The 16,667-nt window shown below is 48.3% G+C and overlaps 1 protein-coding gene across 1 annotated transcript in view; it reads right to left on the bottom strand.

Moving 5' to 3' along the window:
* LOC128974186 (mucin-5B) overlaps nucleotides 1–16,128 on the bottom strand; it is a 76,143-nt gene extending 60,015 nt beyond the window's left edge. The window contains exons 1-7 of the mRNA XM_054390734.1: nucleotides 16,047–16,128; nucleotides 13,458–13,713; nucleotides 9,889–10,003; nucleotides 8,450–8,537; nucleotides 4,113–4,246; nucleotides 2,312–2,537; nucleotides 1,354–1,479 (exon numbers count right to left, since the gene is read on the bottom strand). Coding sequence (XP_054246709.1) covers nucleotides 1,354–1,479; nucleotides 2,312–2,537; nucleotides 4,113–4,246; nucleotides 8,450–8,537; nucleotides 9,889–10,003; nucleotides 13,458–13,713; nucleotides 16,047–16,128 — 1,027 coding nt within the window. The remainder of the gene's footprint in view (nucleotides 1–1,353; nucleotides 1,480–2,311; nucleotides 2,538–4,112; nucleotides 4,247–8,449; nucleotides 8,538–9,888; nucleotides 10,004–13,457; nucleotides 13,714–16,046) is intronic.
* Nucleotides 16,129–16,667: the final 539 nt, after the last annotated feature.

The raw sequence follows: 16,667 nt of genomic DNA, 5'->3' as shown, positions 1-16,667 counted from the left end.
TTGAGCAGAAAGAAGTAAGAATGTAAATAAATTACTATTGGCTGTAAAAAGGGGAAAAGAATGACCATTCTAAACCATTCCACTGGAGGGATAGCACCCTTGAAGTTCTCAAAACAAAGTGCAGTCTGGTCTGTTCTGCTGCAGCAGCCTAGCTGGGTGTTGTTTTCTCTTCTTGCTTCCTTTGCTGGGGAGGTAACAAACCTGCAAGCTGACCTTGGCAAGGTCTAACAATAATCTCTGCTTCTCTCTCTCTCTTTCTTTCTTTCCTTTGGACAGGGTGGGGGAGAAAAGCAGAGAGCCAGCTTTCCTGGCTTTGGCCAGGAAGGTTTTTGGGCTGGTTTTGCTAATTGCACATATCTGTAAATATTGCAAATAGTGTATGTTTGTACAATATTCATTGCATTCCATTGTAGATTGCAGTTTTTGCTTGTAAATACAGCCTCATTTGCTTCTGACCTGAGCTAGTCTGGCGTGGTTGCTGTGGGAGGGGGAATTTCAACCCACCACACTGGGAAACACCATGAAGGGAAATTAGAACAAGGAGAAGACTCTCTGGGCAAGTCAGCATTTCTGTAAATGGCTGGGTAAGTTTTCAGGAGAAGACCACACCAGGCCCTTTTCAGGTGTCAGTGGCTGGGTAACATTTCTCACTAGAGCTCAAGCGAAAGCAACACAAAACCCAAAGAGTATCTTTGCTGGAACTAGTCACTATGAGCAGGATTATCAAACACCAGGTTGCAAGGATGGGAAGCAGTTTCCATCCTCTTCTCTTAGTGAATCTCAAAAACCAGATCTTCATCTTAGCCTCTCCTTCATGCATGTGCCTGGCAATGCATTTACACTATGTGTGACTGAAGCTACAGTAAGATCTGGCACCTCACCAAACATCTTCTCCTGCTTTCTTACTGTCTGAGGAATATCTCTCCTCATTCCACAACTCTACCATTTTTTTTTTTCCTGTCTAGCCCTTATAAATCTTTCCCTCCTTTCCTTGAGGTCTGGATCCTGCATCTTTAGAGATCTGGTTCTTCCAAGAAGAAAGTTGTGAGTTTATGCCAGAAGGAAGAGTTTATTCATAGCATTCCAGGTTGGAAGGGACCTCAAGGATCATCTAAGTCCAGCCTTTCAGGTTAAATTCTTACCCTGAATTCTTAGTTTAAATGTGACGCCCCAGCACTTTGTCAAGCTGGGCCTTGGAGCTGTTGTTCATTGGTTTTAGTGTAAAAATGTTAAGAAGAAAGAGTTCCTCCATTGATTCTAATATAAAATGCTGAAGTAAAAGGACTGCCACTGAACAGCTTCCCCCTTTGCCCCTCAATATTGTTGCAGGTAGAAGTGAATTCCTTGCCTTACCAGGAGGACAGAAGCAGCCATCTGTACAGGGGGCTTTACAAATCTTGCTCCTTTCTGGGTCAGCACATGTGTCAGCACAGGAGTTTCCACATTCCATGTATTCCATGTTGTTAGGGCATTCCTGATCTGCAAGATCAGATGAAAACAGCCTATGTTAATGAGGTACTCATAAGAGCTCTCAAATCATTGTATCACTACTCAATTCCTTCTTCCTCCTTCCCACCCTCCCCCCAACTTGTTTGCAAAACTTTCTCTCCAGCTGTGTCATGTTTGTTTAACCTCTGAAAGGAACTTTTTATGGTCACTTCCATGTTGGCTTTGGAGAGAATCGGACTGCTGGGAAATCTGAGTTGTTTCACAGCCTTTGTACTAGCTCAAGGTTTTCTGAAGTTATGATACGAGCAGAGGACACCAGAATCATTTATGGGGTCATAACAGCTTATTTTTGGCTGAAGCATCAGTCATTCTGGCATTAATTTTCTATCCCAATCCACACCAGCAGTTTGGGAGAACTACCTGTAGCCGTCCCCCTGGATTTACAGTGATTTCCTGCTCAATAGCTGCCACTGCTGAGTACAAAAGCACAGGATGAAGCTAAGGACAAACACATTAGGCTTCTCAGTGACTTCTTATGACCAGACTAGATGACCTCTAGATTGTGATTCTGTGTCAACATTCAAGCCAGCACTGTTTAGGAGTTAACCATCCATGGTAAAACTCAGGACTGGAGCAAACGCAGCCATAAGGAGAAGGAGGACAACAGTGAGATGCAGTTCTAATTCCAGGAGCAAAATCAAGTCACATTTGTAGAAGCTTTTCCTTCAGCAGTGCTTCTGTCAAGTACTTCTACAGCTGGATCCCAAATGGTCAACAGAGCTCCTAGCTTTGCTTTGCTGGGATCAGGACATGTGCTCCTACATCTACCAAGAAAGAAATCTCCAGAGCAATAGTTACTTACAGCAAAGTTCTTTGGTTCTCCATTCCCCAGGGTCTCCTTTCCTGAGCACACAGTCTCGAGAGTACTGGTTTAAAGTGCTGCATATGCAGCTGGAAACCAAATCAGAGTGAGAAGAATTAACTGCACAGCTGCACATGTCCTGGGTGCAGGTCTCAACGTAGTCATCAAAGGCAACCACTCTGGGGCAGTCTCCAAACCGGGACATCAGCTTCTTGCATTTCTTCCTCTGTAAAGAAAGAAAAGAAGGACAGGAAAGGCAGCTCTGGTGAGACCCCACCTGGAGTACTGCATCCAGTTCTGGAGCCTCTATTACAACAGGGATATGGACATGCTGGAAGGTGTCCAGAGAACAGCCACCAGGATGAGCAGAGGGCTGGAGCTGCTCTGCTATGAGGAGAGATTGAAAGAGTTGGGGCTGTTCAGTCTGGAGAAGAGAAGGCTCTGAGGTGACCTTCTTGTGGCCTTCCAGGATCTGAAGGGGGCTACAAGAAAGCTGGGGAGGGACTTTTTAGGGTCTCAGGTAGTGTCAGGACTGAGGGGAATGGAATAAAGCTGGAAGTGGGGAGATTCAGACTGGAGGTGAGGAAGAAGTTCTTCCCCATGAGAGTGGTGAGAGCCTGGAATGGGTTGTCCAGGGAGGTGGTTGAGGCCCCATCCCTGGAGGTGTTTGCAGCCAGGCTGGATGAGGCTCTGGCCAGCCTGATGTAGTGTGAGGTGTCCCTGCCCATGGCAAGGGGGTTGGAAGTGGCTGATCCTTGTGGTCCCTTCCAACCCGACTGATTCTATGGTTCTATGATTCTAAAACTTTCCCTTTTACCAACTTCAAGATTTATGAATCAGAGAATTGTCAGGGTTGGAAGGGACCTCAAGGATCATCCAGTTCCAACCCCCTGCCATGGGCAGGGACACCTCACACCACAGCAGGTTGCTCACAGCCACATCCAGCCTGGCTGCAAAAACCTCCAGGGATGAGGCTTCTATCAATCTTTGATGACGCAGTTCCAGGGTCACAGGATGATTCAGGTTGCAGATTTGATGATTCAGGTTGCCCTTCTCTGGAACTGCTCCATCAGGTCCAGGAAAGACATGGACCTGATGGAGTAGGTCCAGAGGAGGGCCTCAAGAATGATCAGGAGTTTGGAGCACCTCCACTATGAGGACAGGCTGAGGGAGCTGAGGGTGTTCAACCTGGAGAGGAAAAGGCTCTGAGGAGGCCTAATAGCAACCTTCCAGTGCCTGAAAGGGGCTGCAGGAAGGATGGAGAGAGACTGTTTACAAAAGCCTGCAGTGACAGGATGAGAGGCAATGGCTTTAAGCTGGAGAAGAGCAGATTTAGATTGGATGTTAGGGACAAGTTCTTTACTATGGGGGTGGTGGAGCACTGGAACAGGTTGGTTGTTGAGGTTCCTTCCCTGGAGATATTCAAGGTGAGGCTGGAGAGGGCCCTGGGCAACCTGATCTAGTGGAGGATGTCCCTGCTGAGTGCAGGGAGGTTGGACTGGATGAGCTTTGGAGGTCCCTTCTGGCATGGACTGTTCTATGATACTGTGATTCTCCAGCCCAACTTTTGGTCATGAGAGGCTTTTTCTGGGACTGGACGTTGTCATTCAGTTGTGCACTTTGCCACTATCTACTTCTTTAACACTACAGCAGGATATTCTTTCAGCTAGAAGATCAACATTTTGCTCAGATCCATGGGTAAAGGCCTGAAAAATCCAGTCTAGTGCATGCTCTGTCCTTCACATGTGTTTCAGCCCAGTCTCCCCACAAGGCTTTATACTTCTTCTCCACACACACTTACGTATTTACTGCATCTGTCATCTTCCCTCCTAGGATGTCTTCCGCTGTGGTCATCTGGAGTCACATCAGCACACTTCCCTGATGGATCCTCTACTTTGTGGAAGTTCCCAAACTGCCTTGGGTGCATTTTATACCCTGCAAAACCCCCAGACACATCCAAGTTACTGCTTGAAACCTTTCAGGTCTGTTAATGGGTGATGGAGGTGCACTTTGGGCTCAAAGGCAGCACACTCTTCACCAAGTGCCCACATTTAAGCACAGCAGCTGGAGCACCTCTCCTATGAGGACAGACTGAGAGAGTTGGGGTTGTGCAGTCTGGAGAAGAGAAGGCTCCCAGGAGACCTTCTTGTGGCCTTCCAGGATCTTAAGGAGGCCTACAAGAAAGCTGGGGAGGGACATTTTAGGGTGTCAGGGAGTGATAGGACTGGGGGGAATGAAGCAAAAGTAGAAATGGGGAGATTGAGATTGGATGTTAGGAAGAAGTTGTTCCCCATGAGGGTGGTGAGAGACTGGCACAGGTTGTCCAGGGAGGTGGTGGAAGCCTCATCCCTGGAGGTTTTTGCAGCCAGGCTGGATGTGGCTGTGAGCAACCTGCTGTGGTGTGAGGTGTCCCTGCCCATGGCAGGGGGTTGGAACTGGACGATCCTTGAGGTCCCTTCCAGCCCTGACAATTCTATGATTCTATAATGGCAACTTTGGACTGGATGACCTTTGAAGGTCCCTTCCAACCCAACCCATTCTATGAACTCATTATATAAGTTTCTGCTGAGCTAGAGCAAGGAGTCTGGCACCTTTGTATCAAGGCCTGCTCTCAGGGATCCAAAATCACATGAGACTTGACCTTTCTCTTGCACCTCATCACTTCCAAAGGCTTCTGTTTGTTAAGACTGTATTTTACCTCACAGAATCTTTCATGTGCATCTGTAATGCTCATACATTTTACTCTGCCTTCTACTATCACAAACTCAAGTACAGCCTTAGGTGCATTTGTTTGCAGTCATCTGTATTGTTTCTACAGGCTAGAGAGGATGGGAGAAGAGAGCAGGAGAGGAGGAAGACAGCCACAAAACTTCTGGGTGTAACCATGACAGTAGCTGGAAGAGTGCATTTTAACAAAGCATCACCAGAAATGTGATCCTGGATGGGAGAAATCTTCCTGGAAAGGTTTGGAATCTCTTTCTCTTTTATTTTTTTTTTATGGAGAGCCTGCAGAAATTGCCATTCTCTGATTTCATTTTACCCATGACTGAAGGACCTCCACAAAAACATTTTTGGGTGCCTTACTACTAGCTGTTCTGCAAACAGAAGCTCTTCCAAAGCCCTGGGATTTGCCAAGGACTTCAACTGACATAGAGAAGAAAGTTTCAAGAACAGCTACTCCATGCAGAAATGACATTTGCTAGCTAATAATTTTTTTCTTCAAGAGAAAGGTCTGAAGGTAAGAAACAAGGAACAAGTTCTTTACCATGAGGAACACTGGAACAGGTTGCCCAGGGAGGTGGCTGAGGCTCCATCCCTGGAGATATTCAAGGTGAGGCTCTACAGGGCTCTGGGCAGCCTGATCAAGTTGGGGATGTCCCTGCTGACTGCAGAGGGGGTTGGACTGGATGACGTTTGAGGGTCCCTTCAACCCAAACCATTCTATGATTCTATGAAACTTTGGGGTTTTACATGCTCCCTTAGCTTGGGAGCCAGAGAGGCTGCAGCCTGCTCAGCACAGGGAGAAGAATGTGTTCAGAACAGAAAGGAGAGACATGGGAGGCCACTCAGTCCCCAGGTGTAGGAACCTGATGCATAAAAGAAAACCTCATTTTTCTTAGAGCACTGCTTACAATCACAGACTGGTCTGGGATGGAAGGGACCTTTGCAGCTCATCCAGTCCAACCCCCCTGCAGTAAGCAGGGACATCCCCAGCTAGATCAGGTTGCTCACAACCCCATCAAGCCTGACCTTCAAAGTCAATTTGCTTCTCAGTAGCAAACTGTTTATTCAGAAACATTTCAGCCAGCTCTAGTTTCTGCCTAGTGTGCTTGTGAAGTAAAGGGCAGAAACACTGCTGAGATGCAGCCAAAAACCTTGTGAGGGCCTGGAACAAGCTGCCTAGAGCAGTGCTGGAGTCCCCATCCCTGGAGGAGTTTAAAAGCCAGGTAAATGAGGTGTTGAGGGCCATGGTTTAGTGGCCACCTGGCAGTGCTGGGTTGGGCTGGATGATGTCAAAAGCCACTTACAACCAAAACAATTCTGTGACTCTGTGAGATGAAATGTGAGAATCAGCCCCAAATCTATCACTGCAAGTGGTCCTTTTAATGGGCTCTCAAGAATCTTTCTGAAGGGGTGAGGTATCACACAGTCTCCCAGTATATCAGAGGTTGGAAGGGACATCAAGAGATCATCAGGTCCAGAGCAGGATCACTTAGGGCAGCCAGCACAGGAATGCATCCAGGTGGGTTTGGAAAGCCTCCAGAGAAGGAGACTCCACAACCTCCCTGGGCAGCCTGTTCCAGGGCTCTGTCACCCTCACTGGAAAGAAGTTTCTCCTCATGTTGAGGTGAAATCTTCTATGTTCAAGTTTGAACCTGTAGTTCCTTGTCTTATCACTGTGAACCACCCAAAAGAGCCTGGCCCCCTCCACTTGACCCCCACCCCTCAGCTATTGATAGACATTGATCAGATCCCCTCTCATCCTTCTCCAGACTAAACAGCCCCAGGGCTCTCAGTCAGAGGACAATCATAGAATGGCTTGGGCTGGAAGGGATCTCCTCAGGTCCCCTGTGTTTTTCGAGCCCGAAGGAGCCCAGGTACTACATAAAGGGAAGATGTTATCACTTCGGCTTCAGCCCTGCAGCTAACACCCCAGGAGGAAGGTTTCTTTCACGCAGCCTGCTGCAGGGGGTAGCCTCAGCTGCTTGCTGTTTGGCCTCCCTCCCGTTCAGTGCCATACCTGAAGGTGTCAGTGGAGGGCACCACAGCTTCTGCACAGGCGCTCAGGGAAAGCTCTGCCTGAGCGCTGATGATTCCCTTCCACCACAGAGGCAAAACCAACCACACCTGATGCCCAGCAGTCACAGGATGAAAACAAAAGGACAGACAATGCACTCGTGCCTCAAAGGGGACTACAAGTTCCTCACACTTTGCTACTATCAGTAGGAAGCCTGATAATGTGGTTGCACAACAACCAAGTAAGTAATTTTGGTCCAAAGTTGGAGCCTGCAAGGTTGCAAGCAGCAGAGAATCCTAGAACTACAGAATCACAGAATGGTTTGGGTTGGAAGAGACCTTTCAAGGTCAAGATGGAGCAGAGGAGGTTCCACATAAACATAAGGAAAAACTTTTTCACTGTGAGGGTGCTGGAGCCCTGGAGCAGGCTGCCTAGAGATGTTGTGGAGTCTCCTTCCCTGGAGACTTTCAAAACCTGCCTGGATGTGTTGCTGTGTGACCTGCCCTAGGTAATCCTGCTCTGGCAGGGGGGGTTAGGCTGGATGATCTTCAGAGGTCCTTTCCAACCTCTGACACTCTGTGATTCTCTGTGATCTAGTGCAATCCCCCTGCAGTCAGCAGGGACATCTGCAACTGGAGCAGGTTTCTCAGAGCCCTGCCCAGGACATCTGCAACTGGAGCAGGTTGCTCAAAGCACTGCCCAGGACATCTGCAACTGGAGCAGGTTGCTCAAAGCACTGCCCAGGACATCTGCAACTGGAGCAGGTTGCTCAGAGCCCTGCCCAGGACATCTGCAACTGGAGCAGGTTGCTCAGAGCCCTGTCCAGGACATCTGCAACTGGAGCAGGTTGCTCAGAGCCCTGTCCAGTACATCTGCAACTGGAGCAGGTTGCTCAAAGCACTGCCCAGGACATCTGCAACTGGAGCAGGTTGCTCAAAGCACTGCCCAGGACATCTGCAACTGGAGCAGGTTGCTCAGAGCCCTGTCCAGTACATCTGCAACTGGAGCAGGTTGCTCAAAGCACTGCCCAGGACATCTGCAACTGGAGCAGGTTGCTCAAAGCACTGCCCAGGACATCTGCAACCGGAGCAGGTTGCTCAGAGCCCTGCCCAGGACATCTCCAACTGGAGCAGGTTGCTCAGAGCCCTGTCCAACCTGACCTGGAACAGTCCAGGGGATGAAAACCCTGGATCTGCCACCAATTTGGGTAACCTGGGCCAATGTTTCACCACCCTCATCAAAATCAGCCCAGAATCTGATAAAATGCATCTCCAGTATGGGGAACTATTCCTGTGTTTCAGAGTGCCTGTCAGGAAATCTAGAACCTTGCTTAAAGGAAACAGACAGCAAGATTCATGTCACCTATTAACAGTGTGGAATGTGCTGTATTCATGGCCTACCATCCAAAATCAAATCATTCTTCTCACTGCCATCATAGTTCCCACACAGGCCACATATTTTCTGTTTATATGTTTCTTCCAGGTCCAGCTACAAAAGAAAAGGAAAGAGAAACCCCAGAGTTTAAAGGCTGTTCCCCATACCAGCAGCAGAGGTTATGAAGCAGCTCACAGCACTAAAGCACAGGGGCAGAGAGGTTCACTACCACTTGGGAGCAGTCTCCTTTTCTGTGCCATCAAACGCACCTGCAGGCAGGTGGAATTGAAATGGGAAGATGTTCTTCCAGCAATCATCATTCCTACCCACTGAAGAGCTAACTGAATGCTGGATTAATCCTTGGACCAGGGTCTCCTGGACTAATCCTTGGACCTGTGTCTCCTAGTGCAGAGCCACTGGTGTAAAGACCTGTGGTACCACTTGCAAGGTGCCACAGCTCCACTCTGGGCAGGTCAGACAACTGTGCTCTGATGCTGGGTGCTGTGCTGAAGTAGCCTCTGGTCAGCTTTTAGCCATACCCAAGGTTTTTTGTAGTCCATAGGCTAAATTGAAAACCTGATAGCATTTCTAAGAGCAGGTCTATCTAGTGTCACTTGTTCTGCCCATAATCAGGGGCCAGGTTAGCACAGTGCTGCCTTGCTAGATAAAACTATCAAACCTGATCACTCCTACATGCTTGGAGGGTAGCATTGCTGACACCCAGCTCCACCAAAACCAGGCAGTGCTTTGACAAGTGTCTCACCCTACCCCTGTGTCCACTCTGCAGGTGGTGCCTAGAATACTTCAGGAATGAATTAGTACAGGGCAAAGGTGGGTGGGGAACAGATACTTCATTACATCAGAATTTGAATATTTCTTCCTGAACTTGATTGCTTCCTGGTTTTTCTTGGCTCTGTTCACCTCCCACCCTCTCTCTCTGAGCTGCAAAACACAACATGCAATTTCTACTTAATTTAATCTCAGTCCTGACCCTGGAGGTTAATCATTGCAGAAAAGGTTGGGTTTGGGTGGATGTATAGATGAAAACTCCCATATAGCAAGGCTTTGGAAGGAGAGGCCAGGGTCTGAACTGGCCACACAGATTAGCTTCCCACACAAGCTGAGCATCAACATGTAAAGGATAACTGACAAGTCAGAGCTGGAGGGACAGGCAGTGCTGCTGCCAGTGCTCCAGGAGGAAGCAGATACTACAGAGGTGCTATCTCCAGGGTTAACACTAGCACCTTTTGTCACAGAAAATGACAAAAGAGGTTGCCTGGGCATTGTGGCTCCATGCCTCTGTCCCAGAAAACTACTACCCAGTTGAGTGTGTCTCTATCAGCTATAGATACAGCGATGCCTTCCCCCAGAGTCTCTTAACAGCAGCACAGTGCCTGTATCCAGCTCTGCTTTTCATCACTGATGAGGTTCAGCAAGAGAAAAATAACTAACTGGCTGTTCATACTAGGAGAGTGTCAGCCCAGTTCCACTTGAGTGTCAGGCCCAGCTTGGAAGTGACTTGGAAGTAAGTGCAGGTGTCCTCGATCAGGATGCTCTTCAAGCTGAAGGGCATGGGGATCCTGGAGAGTGGAGGGAACAAAGCAGACTGCATTGAGAAAAACACTGATTAAATCCTCTCAGAGACACAGGAAGGAAAAAAACCTGGAGTCAAAAGGAGCATAAATAAGCCAAGAGGACCTTCTTCTCAAGGTCAGCCCTCATCCCCACAATGCATTAAATGTAGGTGTGATCACCTTCTGCCCTGGGACCTTTACCCATACATCACAGTGTATTTGGTCAGGACTGGGTCAATACCACAGCAGCTGCTCAATGGACACCAATGCAGCTCAGTTTGGTAACATATCCTGAGGATCTCACCCAAAAGGTTATAAGGAGCAAGTTCACAGCACTGAGAAAATCATAGAATTGTCAGGGTTGGAAGAGACCTCAAGGATCATCTAGCTCCAACCCCCCTGCCATGGGGAGGGATACCTGACACTAGAGCAGGTTGCTCACAGCCACATCCAGCCTGCCTGCAAAACCCTCCAGGGATGAGGCTTCCACCACCTCCCTGGGCAACCTGTGCCAGTCTCTCACCACCCTCATGGGGAAGAACTTCTTCCTGACATCCAATCTCAATCTCCCCATTTCCAGTTTCGGTCCATCCCCCCCAGTCCTATCATTACCTGACATCCTCAAAAGTCCCTCCCCAGCTTTCTTGGAACCCCCTTCAGATCCTGGAAGGCCACCAGAAGGTCTCCTGGGAGCCTTCTCCTCTCCAGCCTGCACAACCCCAACTCTCTCAGTCTGTCTCCAGAGCAGAGCAGCTCCAGCCCTCTGATCACCCTTGTGGCCCCCCTGTCCTATCACTATTTGACATCCTAAAAAGTCCCTCCATGTGAGGATACTGCAGGTCCTCATCATCCCCCCAGGCTTTCTTTGCCATTGGGGATTCACAGGGGTGTGAATAGAGCTCTGGCTTGACGTGCTGACATGACTCAGACCTAGGTTATTTTTCCACCTCATCAGGACAATCACTGTTGATTTCCTCAGAGGCTGAAAAACCCAGAGAATGGCTAAAAGAGGTTTCTTGCCCTTTTGATTTAGCAAATACATCTGGGCTTTGCTACTATGGTTGCAACTGAGTGATGCTGTTCCATATTTGGTTGTTTCTAGAAGGCTGTCAGGAGGACTCAGCCCCATATGCTTACAATTTTATCTCCAACAAGATTGTGAGGCGTTTCTCCCACTGCCAAATATTTCCTTGGCTCTTCATGCCTGCACAATGGGAGCAAGGTCACTGCATGTCTCATGAAGGCTGCCCCTAAATTTGTGCCCAAATTTCAGCTGCTGGTGCTTGCCACTTTTTACTTATGGAGTATTTTTGCTCTTTGCAGTTTGCTTTCTGCTTCATTACAGACTGGAATTAAAGTTGAGCATTTTTTGACTACTATAACTTTTGTCTTCTGTGTAAGAAGACCCCAAGACAAGCTGTGATCCACAAACCACTGCAATATCCTAGACTAATCTATCTGGAAACAGAAAACCCTTTCTAGAAGAACCATCTGCTCCTGAACAGCTACATACAAGAGTGGGGTTAATACCACAGAAAGAGCATTTGGAGGGAAAAAAAAAAAGCAACTACAAAGTTTCTACAAAATCAAACCCTTCTATAAGTAGAGCTTTGCTTTTATCTCCTTCCCTCCCAAAGCAAAGAAACACAAAGGTAAACCTACTTCTTCTGGCTTTATAACATACACACTGCCCTGGGATAGGACAAGGGGCAATGGATGGAAACTGCAACACAGAAAGTTCCATCTCAACATGAGGAAGAACTTCTTTACTGTAAGGGTGACAGAGCACTGGAACAGGCTGCCCAGAGAGGTGTGGAGTTTCCTTCTCTGGTGCCTTTCCAGCCCTGTCTGGATGTGTTCCTGTGTGACCTGTGATGGATTCTATGGTCCTCCTCTGGCAGGGGTTTGGTCTTGAAGATCTCCAAAGGCCCCTTCCAACCCCTAACACCCTGTGAAGGGCATCTTCACTTAGATCAGGTTGCCCAGATCTTTCTATCTCTATTGTCTCTTTATCCCATTGCTACTAAGAATCTATCAAAATTCTACTTTTGGTCCTGCTCTGGCAGGGGGGTTAGACTTGCTGATCTTGGGAGGTCCCTTCCAAGCCCTAATGTCCTGTGAGCCTGTGTGATCCTGGTGTTGATGTGTCCCACATCACATCCTGGTCTCCAAACTGGTGACACATGGGTTTGATGGGTGGACCATGAGATGGATAAAGAACTGGCTTGATGGCTGCACCCAAAGAGTGGCTGCCAATGGCTCCATGTCCCAGTGGAGGCCAGAGACAAGTGGAGTCCCTCAGGGATCAGCCCTGGGACCAGGCTTGTTCAACATCTTTGTTGGTGCCATGGACAGAGGCATTGAGTGCACCCTCAGCAGGTTTGCTGCTGACACCAAGCTGTGTGCTGCAGCTGACAGCTAGAGGGAAGGGATCCATCCAGAGGGACCTGGACAGGCTGGAGGGAAGGGATCCATCCAGAGGGACCTGGACAGGCTGCAGAGCTGGGCACAAGCCAACCTCAGGAGGTTCAACAAGACCAAGTGCAAGGTCCTGCATGTGGGTTGAGTCAATCCCAAGCACAAATCCAGGCTGGGCAGGGACTGGCTGGACAGCAGCCCTGAAGAGAGGGACTTGGGGGTGCTGGGGAATGAGAAGCTCAAGAGGAGTTGTCAGTGAGCACTTGCAGCCCAGAGAGCCAAGCAGAGCCTGGGCTACAGCAAGAGAAATGTGGCCAGCAGGTCAAGGGAGGTGATTCTCTCCCTCTGCTCAGCTCTGGTGAGACCCCACCTGGAGTACTGCATCCAGTTCTGGAGCCCCTATTACAAGAGGGATATGGACATGCTGGAAGGTGTCCAGAGAAGGGCCATGAGGATGAGCAGAGGGCTGGAGCTGCTCTGCTATGAGGACAGACTGAGAGAGTTGGGGCTGTTCAGTCTGGAGAAGAGAAGGCTCTAAGGTGACCTTCTTGTGGCCTGAAGGGCCTACAAGAAAGCTGGAGAGAGACTTTTTAGGCTATCAGGGAGTGACAGGACTGAAGGGAATGGAATAAAGCTGGAAGTGGGGAGATTCAGACTGGCCATGAGGAAGAAGTTCTTCCCCATGAGAGTGGTGAGAGCCTGGAATGGGTTGTCCAGGGAGGTGGTTGGGGCCCCATCCCTGGAGGTGTTTAAGGCCAGGCTGGATGAGGCTCTGGCCAGCCTGATGTAGTGTGAGGTATCCCTGCCCATGGCAGGGGGGTTGGAACTGGCTGATCCTTGTGGTCCCTTCCAACCCTGACTGATTCTATGATTCTATGATTTATGTGCTGCACCACTATGGGATGGACTCTTCACCCCATGCTGTGACCACCTTACAGGGCCCTGGGCACCTCTGCAGAAGACCTTCCAGATGAGACCACCGTCGCTGACACACCGCAACGAGAGTGCCAGAGAGGAGAGCAGCAGCGTGGCCTTGGCTCACCTGTTGCCATTCACCGTGATGCCTGTCTCCTTCACCTCCAGCAGCACTCCATCGATGGTGGCAGTGAAGTAGAGCAGGAAGCTGTCCTTGCTGCTGCGCCTGACGCGGATGTTGAAGTCCTGGTAGCTGTCGTTGCAATGCGAAGCAAAGAGGTAGGTGCAGGTCCCAGGAAAGGTGAACTTCACATGGTCAAAGGTACGGAAGTGGAAATTGCCCCAGGTGGCACATTCACTTCTGCTGACAGTGGAGACATGGACTAAAGAAAGAGACACAGGAGGGGAGCTTAGAAATTTGCCCCACAGGAATTGCTCTGCGTTTTTTTCCCCCCCCTGTCGTTGGAAAATGTTAAAGGAGAGATTTTCAAAGGCAAAAATATTAAGCCCTAAAAGAGAGTAGTTAGTGGGCAGGAGTTAATCTCACTGAACCATCAAAGGCCACACCAGAGAGACTTCCACTACGAGCAGGTGAGCTCAGGCTCCTTTGAAGTTGGCAGTGAGAAGCTGAAGAGGTTTACTTCCCTACCTTACTTATCTACCTAGGATGAAATCATAGAATAAATGCTCTGAGATTACATGCTTCTGTCCATTGTCTACAAAGGCTGTTGAGGGGTGCCAGAAGAGATGGCTGCCTAAAGTTCATTTCTACTTTGGAATCCCACCCTGGCTGCCTACATCTCCTTTCTACTTTGGAATCCCACCCTGACTGCCTACATCTCCTTTCTACTTTGGAATCCCACCCTGACTGCCTACATCTCCTTTCTACTTTGGAATCCCATCCTGGCTGCCTACATCTCCTTTCTACTTTGGAATCCCACCCTGACTGTCTACATCTCCTTTCTACTTTGGAATCCCACCCTGACTGCCTACATCTCCTTTCTACTTTGGAATCCCACCCTGACTGCCTACATCTCCTTTCTACTTTGGAATCCCACCATGGCTGCCTACATCTCCTTTCTGCTTTTGAAAGCCTGCTTCTTGCAGTCTTGAATTGAGTCCCTTGCAGGAGCAATCATGGCTGGCATGACTCCTCAGCAAAATGGCAGCAGGTGAGGCTACCACCAGCTGCAGCAGTTGGCTCAGAGCTACTTGCTTTTCATCTCAACCAAAAGTCATGCCTTGAACCTTTGAGCTGTAGCTCTCTTGAAGGTGTTGATGCATAGTTAAGTGCTTATCAGACAACACTTCAGAAAGTAGTTTCCATGGCACTGTGCTGCACAGAGCCTGTGAGAATCCCTTTGAATCACACAACATATGCTGGCTACAAAATGTTTTCCTTCTAGGCCCATCTGAAAGAGGAAGGAAAACAGGAACATTTCTTTGTGTTGAGAAGGTAGCACACACAGGAAAAAGCAGCACAGCAACATCCCTCACAGGTCAAATCACACACAGCAGTTAATGTTCTCTCTGAACTCAAAAGTATTGTTAAATATTCCTACCTAAGAACTAACCAGGGAACACTGAAAAATGCAGATTTTGATGACAAAAAATGTGGAATACAAGCCCAAGTGCCAAGAAATCCTCAGAGAAACAGCTCTGTAAAGGAACTGTGGTTTGCCACAGGTGTTTGCAGCACTGGGGTAGGGTCATTTATAGAATCACAGAAGCATTCAGGCTGGAATAGACCCTCAGGATCACCAAGTCCAACACAGAACCTTACTTTACAAGGCTCACCCCTACACCATATCCCCAAGCACCACATCCAAACCACCTTTAAACACATCCAGGCTTGGTGACTCCACCGCCTCCCTGGGCAGCACATTTAATGTCTGACCACTCTTGATGGGAAAAGTTTTTTCCTACTGTCCAGTCTAAACTTACCCACTCATAGCTTGAGACTGTTCCCTCTTGTTCTATCATTAATTACCTGTGAGAGGAGACCAGCAGCAGCCTCTCTACAATCTTCTTTCAGATAGTTATAGAGAGCAATGAGGTCTCCCCTCAGGCTCCTCTTTTCCAGACTAACTATCCCCAGCTCCTTCAGTCACTCTTCATCAGATTTATTCTCCAGGCCCTTAATTTAGCACTTTTCTACAGAATAATGAGGGCAAAGGAGAAAGTTTGCTTAGTCTAGGAAGTGGAGTTGCTGGGATTGCTAAGAGAGCAACAGCTGTCACATCAGTTGTTTGGGAATTAACCAACTGGGAAGAGTGTAAGATGTTCAAAACCAAACCAAGAGGCAACAGTGCAGCAGAGCTCCAAAAGTGGGTGTCCTGCTCCAGCAGTGTTTCATGCTGGGCAGCCAAGCCTGGTAGGTTTTATGGTAACACACTTCTTCCAGAAAGGCTGTGTGTGAAGTTTTTTGCCAAGGGTGTCAGCCCTTGTTTGCTGATGCAGACTGCACCCAGAGAGTCTCCTCTTTCAGATTAGTCAGGACACAAAACAGTTGATAAACCACCTAGTGATATAAAGCAACAAGTCCAGTGCCTAACTGGTTGGCATTAAGGATGAAAATGTAGCATCTTAAACAGCACCTGGCATGCCTACAGCTCTTACAGGAATGTGTTCCACATTTTAATTGGAAAAGTCTATTTGTCACCTATGGAGAGCAAACAATCCAAGAATTAGGTTTGGGGTTTTGTTTTTTTCTTACCTATCTGAACTGGTTCTTTGCCTTTGCAACAACTCCAGATTAGACAGAAGATCCAAAATGTCCTCCCCCTTTTTATTTCCATCTTGCCATGGAGCAGTAAGTTGAAAATCCTTCCTGGGGAGTGTTTTTTTCTTGGCTTATAGGCAGATTTTTATAGCCCAGGAATCTGGCATGAGAACAAAGCGTTGATGGCAGGCTCCATGAAAGGTGGAGCTTCATTCAGTTTTCTTTCAGTGGTTCATGTTTAGCACCCAGCAATCTCCTGCCTCTGAGACAAGACAGGTATCCAGTTCCCTCTTGCTTTCTGTGGAGGCAGAGCCATCCTTTTCTTGTTTCCTTTCTTTAATATAGCCCCCCCCCAGCCCCACCCCTCCAGTGCTGCCTTTTCTTTGGCAGCAATGGTTTTTCATAACATCTGTCAGTAACAAGCAATCCCTGCCCTCTTCCAGAGCTGCTCTCAGGCTTGCACATCAGCTCAAGAAACAGAGTTTTGTTACCTCTGCTAGCTTGATGGCAACTTCTAAATGCTGGAGCCACAAGTATTGCAAGGGCAAGAATAATACATGGTTTATTTAGAGCAAAATCTTTGAGCAGGAGGGTGATAGCCTTTAAGAAGAGAAT

This window comes from Indicator indicator, chromosome 21 (assembly GCF_027791375.1).
Source record: "Indicator indicator isolate 239-I01 chromosome 21, UM_Iind_1.1, whole genome shotgun sequence".
NCBI lineage: Eukaryota > Metazoa > Chordata > Aves > Piciformes > Indicatoridae > Indicator > Indicator indicator.
This window is presented reverse-complemented; position numbering and strand designations above follow the sequence as displayed.